Here is a 6,000-nt window from a genome sequence, read left to right on the forward strand (position 1 = left end):
ATTTGAATTCCCTGAGTTCCCACGGTCTCCAGTCTTTGGTTCCATGACAAAAAGTTAAATTATTATCACGTCCCTAAGTGCTGTCAGACTTTGTGCTCACATCTGGGGGGCCCTCTGGCCCTCGCCGAGCCCGGATTCTCCCGGCACCAGCAGTGTCCAGGACGGGGGACCCTTGCCTGGGCCTCTTGGTGCCCTATTTGGCCATGAACAAGTTTGACCTGGAGCTTGTGTTGGCCACCGACCTGGGATCTGAGGGTTGAAACGAGTCTTGAAGGCTACTGACCACCATTCTGAGGTTCCCTAGGACGTACCCGATAAAATACCGATCAAGTGAAAGTCCTTCACTCTAGCCTGCGATGAACGAAGGCTAAATAACAGCCAGAACGAAATGTGCACACGTGGGGTCGCCTGGGGTCAGAACTGACTCTATGGCAACAAACAATGACAACAACATTCTGAACTAAAAGGGAAAAGCGTTAACCCTGTTCCTAACCTCACAGTCTAGAGGCAGAGACATACAAGGGTCGCAATGGCCACAGTGGGGAAGATGGATTGAAAGGGGCAAGGGAGGAGGCAGGAGACCCATTAGGAGGCGGGAAGGATGGTGAAGAGCAGCGTCATCGTTCCTGGTTTTCAGATTAGTAATCTAGGTCCAAAGACACATCAACGAGGTGGAAATACAAGCTCTCACCAGGAGATGACATTCATAATATATATGCGGTCCAAGGACTGCTATCAAGAATACATAGAAAATACACCTGTTTTTATACATAAGAGGAAAAGCACAACAGCCCAGTAGAGAAAATGGGAGACAAGAACCAGCATTTTGAGAAGAGGAAATGCATAAACATGTGAAGAGATGTATAAGAAATTTGTGATCAAGGAAATGCAAACCAAGGCTGTAAAAAAACAAAAACTAACCCTGTTGCCAGTGGAGTTGATTCCGACTCATTGCGACCCTATAGGACAGAGCAGAACTGCCCCATAGGGTTTCCAGGGTGAGCCTGGTGGATTCGAACTGCCAAGCGTTTGGTTAGCAGCCATAGCTCTTAACCACTAAGATACAAATTTACACCCATTTGATCGGAAACGATTTAAAAGTCTGTCAGTACCAAGTGCTAGAGAAGATGAGGATCCGTTGGAAAACTTCAGTGTTGTTTCTCGAGTTGAAATTCACGTACCCTAAAACCCACCCATTACCCTGCTGGGTCAGTGCCCAAGAAAGGTGTTTGCACATGTACACCACGGAGTTTACAGGAATGTAGAGGGCTGCAGTATCCACAACAGCAGAAATGGGCAACAATCCAAATGCCCGTCAGCAGGAGACTGAGTGAATAAACTATGGTATAGTCAAACCAATGGAATATTATACAGCACTCCAAACGAATGAAATATGTGGATGGATGCATCTACTCAATAGAGATGGATATTTGAAATAGACTATTAAGACAAAAAAAATTAAGGTTCCAAACAGCACTGTTGTTGGGTGCCATCAAGTCTGTTTCAACTCATGGCAACCTCATGTGATGGAGTAGAATGATCTTATAGGGTTTTCTAGGCTGTAATCTTTATGGGATCAGATTACCAGGTCCTTCTCCCACAGAGATGCAGGGTGGGTTTGAACTGCCAACTCTGCCAACTTCCAGTAGCAGCCCAGCACATACCCATCATGCCACCAGGGCTCCTTATCTGTAATGTTCTAACCTTTTAGTAAAGTTTCTAGGAATCCGTGGAGATGCAGTAAACTGCATTAAAAGGAAAGCAGGAGAAGAGTGAACATGGAATTAAGGGGGTGCTCACCTCGATGGGGGCAGGCTGGGAATCCCAGGTTAGCACAGGTTGTTCTCAAGGCCCTGATTTCCACATGAGGTGATGGGTCCAACTCGACAGCAATCGGCTTCTTAGGAAAAATATATTGTTATTAATAGCACTACAGACAACACTCCTAATAATCTGTCACTTCGTCCCCACCCCTGCCGAGAGCCCTGGTGGCACAGTGGTTAAGCTCTCGGCTGCTAACCAGAAGGTCTGTGGTTCAAACCCACCAGCCAGCCGCTCTGCAGGAGAAAGATATGGCAGTCTGCTTCCGTAAAGATTTACAGCCTTGGAAATCCTATGGGGGCAGTTCTACTCTGTCCTATAGGGTCACTATGAGTTGGGATCGACTTGATGGCAACAGGTTTGGTTTGGTTTTGCCCCTCCCCACCCTTCTACCAGCCAAAATAAATTTTGATTTAAGACTTCTCTCTCTTACAGACAACAATGAGATTGTACCAGTAGGGGCGGTTGTAACAAAGAAAAACATATTTGAGTCCGATGACTCTGCAGTTGACTTGAGCTGCAAGGGAAGGAAGCCAAATGGGGAGGTTTTGGGTTTCAAGAAGATAAGGTGTCCCAGTTAGATCTCTCCCGTCAGGTCATAGAGGTTGGGTCACTTGGCAGTACATGAAACTCAACAACTCTCAGGTTTTAAACTCAGTCTGGACTCTGGGGAGGGGCAGTCTTCATCTTTTACCTCTAGTGAAATGGGAGGGAGGCACCGTGCCTGGACAATCCGTGGGGTTGAGATATACTGAGGAGACGCCGTGGTAACAACTTTATACCCCTCGAGGGGCTGGGTTCCAGTCCTGGCTGTGCCTGAAGAGGCCAGCTGGTCTTGGGCAGTGGTGCCCCCTCTGGCCCTCAGCTTGGGCATCAGCCTCAGAGACCTGCAAACTGCAGCCCGTGGGCCAAAGCCAGCTCGCTCCTGATTTTGTGAATAAAGCTTTATTGGAACATAGCCATGCCCACTTTGTCTATGACAATTTTTGCGTTACAACACCATAGTTCAGTAGTTGCAACAGGGACCATATAGCCCACAAAGCCTAAAATATTTACTATCTGGCCATTTACAGACATTTGCCGATTCCTGATTTATATTACGAGGAAGTTAAAAACACCAAAAAACCAAATCCGTTGCCGTCAAGTCGATTCCGACTCATAGGGACCCTATAAGACAGAGTAGAACTGCCCCATAGGGTTTCCAAGGAGCAGGTGGTGGATTCGAACTGCCAACCTTTTGGTTAGCAGCCAAGCTCTTAACCACTGTACCACCAGGGACTCCACTGGATGTTATTTTCCAGAGTGTGGGTACAAACACCCCAAGGTGTACACAACCATACAATGGGGATAGTAATAGTCCTTTCTACACAGGATTAAATATATGTAAGAGTTAAGACCAGGGCCCATAAATGTACATTAACATAATCTTTATTTCTATTTTTTTGTTATATAGACAATTTTGGATGCAGGGAAAATCACTAGAGCTTTTATTTACATTTATTTTTCTAATCTAAAAATAAGAAAGAAATTAAGCTTTGCTAACACCTATGGTATTAGCACTCAAGATCACATATATATTTTATACATAAATTGAGTCTTCACAATCTCCTACTACTACTAATAGCTAACACTTCACTGAGCATGTACTGTGTCAGGGAGTGTTCTAAGAGCTTTACATGAATTAACTCATTTCATCATAAAAACTCTATGAACACAGTTCTGTTATCTCCATTTTACAGATGAGGAAACTGAGGCACAGAGAGGTTGAATAACTTGCCCCAAGTCATGTAGCTAGTGAGTGGCAGATCTGAGTTTGAACTCAGAGAATCTGGCTCTTGAGTCCCTGTGCTCTGTGTCTTCTTATATATGTACATATATTGGCTGTATGGAGCCCTGGTGGCAAAGTGGTTAAGAGCTCAGCTGCTAACCAAAAGGTTGGCAGTTCGAATCCACCAGCCGCTCCTTGGAATCCCTATGGGGCAGTTCTACTCTGTCGTATAGGGTCACTATGAGTTGGAATCGATTGGACGGCAATGAGTTTGGTTTTTTGTTTTTGGTTTATTGGCGCTATATCCTCAAAAACTTTTTTTTTTTTAAATCAAAAGGAATATCTGATTGGTAAGGTGTGGATGGTCTCATTGTGCTGTCCAGGACTGGCCTTCATATTAGCCTCCCACCTAGGCAGCCACCTGTGTGTGGCGGGGGGGACTCTGGGCTGGAGAAGACTGACAGTTCCCCCCAGCCCTGACATGTTCTCTTCCTCCTGCAGCCCACCCCGAGAGAGCCGCCCTGCTGTTCGTGTCCAGTGTCTGCATCGGCCTGGCCCTCACAGTGTGTGCCTTAGCCATCAGAGTGTCCTGCACCAAGGACTTCCACGAGCTGCAGCTGGGGAGGGAGCATCTGGTGCCAGGGAGTGACAAAGCCGAGGAGGACAGCGAGGATAAAGACGAGGAGGAGGGCTCCTCAGACTCTGAACTTCCAGGAGAACTGTCAGGGTTTTGTAGGACTTCCTATCCCATCTACAGTTCCATAGAGGCTGCAGAGCTAGCAGAAAGGATTGAGCGCAGAGAGCAAATCATTCAGGAAATATGGATGAACAGTGGTTTGGACAGCTCGCTTCCGAGGAACATGAGCCAGTTCTACGGAAAACCAGATGCATCTTGATGTGATCACACTTTCTGAAGAGGGAAGGATCCGGAATGCCCCTCCAGTTCTGTTTCACTTGTACCTTCTATGAAGGAGAATTTGTCATGTCATCCAAGACTGGTGAAGCCAGAAAGATGTTAAAACAGACATTTCGAATTGTTTACAGCACATTCCAAAATAAATTAGGGGGGAGGAAGTCTTTGTTTTCTGTATTTATTTAAATCCATGTCTGCACATTAACATAATTGGAGTTCACATTTATTGAGCACTTTTAATGCCAGGAACTGTTCTAGCTGATTTTCGTATATTAAGTCATTTATTCCTCACAACAACCCATGAGGTAGTACTAGTACCCCCATTTTACACATGAGAAAATGGAAGCTGTATATATCCATATGGGAATTAAATAGTGATACTCTGGACGGCAAACATGAGCTCATACACTACATGTTTGAGGTTGATGAGTTTTAATCACATTAGTTGTTTAGAGCCACGGTCAGCACTTTTTCTGTAAAGGGTGAGGTGGTAGATATTTTAGGCTTTGTGGGTCCTATGGTCTCTTTCACAGCTGTTCACCTTTGCTCTAGTACAGTGAAAGCAGCCACAGATGATATGTAAACGAATAGGAATGGCTGTGTTCCAATAAAGCTTTATTTATGGACACTGAAATTTGAATTTCATTTAATTTTCACACGTCACAATGCATTCTTTTTTTTTTTTAATTAACCATTTTAAAATGTAAAAACCATTCTTAGCTCCAGAGCTGTGCAAAAACAGGATGGATCTGGCCTGCCAACTATTATTATAAAGTATGGTCCACAAAGCCTAAAATATTTACTCTCTGGCCCATTACAGAAAAAAAATTGCCAACTCCTGGTTTAGAGTTCAAAACTGCAGACCTTCTGATGATAAAAGCAATTAACCAGATTACCCAGCATTCCCATGGGCAAAGATCAAGTGGAGTTAGCTTTCAAATAGTTGCAAGAAATGGGTTGTTCTATTTTTTTTTAATTGTGCTTTAGATGAAGATTTACAGAACAAATTAGTTTCTCATTAAACAATTAATACACATATTGTTTCGTGACATTGGTTGCCAGTCCCACGACACGTCAACACTCTCCCCTTCCTCAACCTTGGGTTCCCCATTACCAGCTTTCCTGTCTCCTCCTGCCTTCTCGTCCTTGCCTCTGCGCTGGTGTGCCCATTTAGTCTCATTTTCTTTTATGGGCCTGTCTAATCTTTGGCTGAAGGGTGAGCCTCAGGAGTGACTTCATTACTGAGCTAAAAGGGTGTCCGAGGGCCATACTCTCCAGGTTTCTCCAGTCTGTCAGACCAGTAAGTCTGGTCTTTTTTTGTGAGTTTCAATTTTGTTCTACATTTTTCTCCAGCTCTGTCCAGGACTCTCTATTGTGATCCCTGTCAGAGCAGTCGGTGGTGGTAGCCGGGCACCATCTGGTTGTGTTGGACTTGGTCTAGTGGAGGCTGTGGTAGTTGTGGTCCATTGGAGGTTATTCCATATTGAGGGGAGGGAGC

General features: G+C 44.9%; 1 protein-coding gene across 1 annotated transcript in view; it reads left to right on the forward strand.

Moving 5' to 3' along the window:
• EVA1C (eva-1 homolog C) overlaps positions 1–4,651 on the forward strand; it is a 43,677-nt gene extending 39,026 nt beyond the window's left edge. The window contains exon 7 of the mRNA XM_023741302.1: positions 4,091–4,651. Coding sequence (XP_023597070.1) covers positions 4,091–4,485 — 395 coding nt within the window. The 3' untranslated portion in view covers positions 4,486–4,651. The remainder of the gene's footprint in view (positions 1–4,090) is intronic.
• Positions 4,652–6,000: the final 1,349 nt, after the last annotated feature.

The sequence above is a fragment of the Trichechus manatus genome, unplaced genomic scaffold, assembly GCF_000243295.1.
Source record: "Trichechus manatus latirostris isolate Lorelei unplaced genomic scaffold, TriManLat1.0 scaffold00177, whole genome shotgun sequence".
In the NCBI taxonomy this organism is placed as follows: Eukaryota; Metazoa; Chordata; class Mammalia; order Sirenia; family Trichechidae; genus Trichechus; species Trichechus manatus.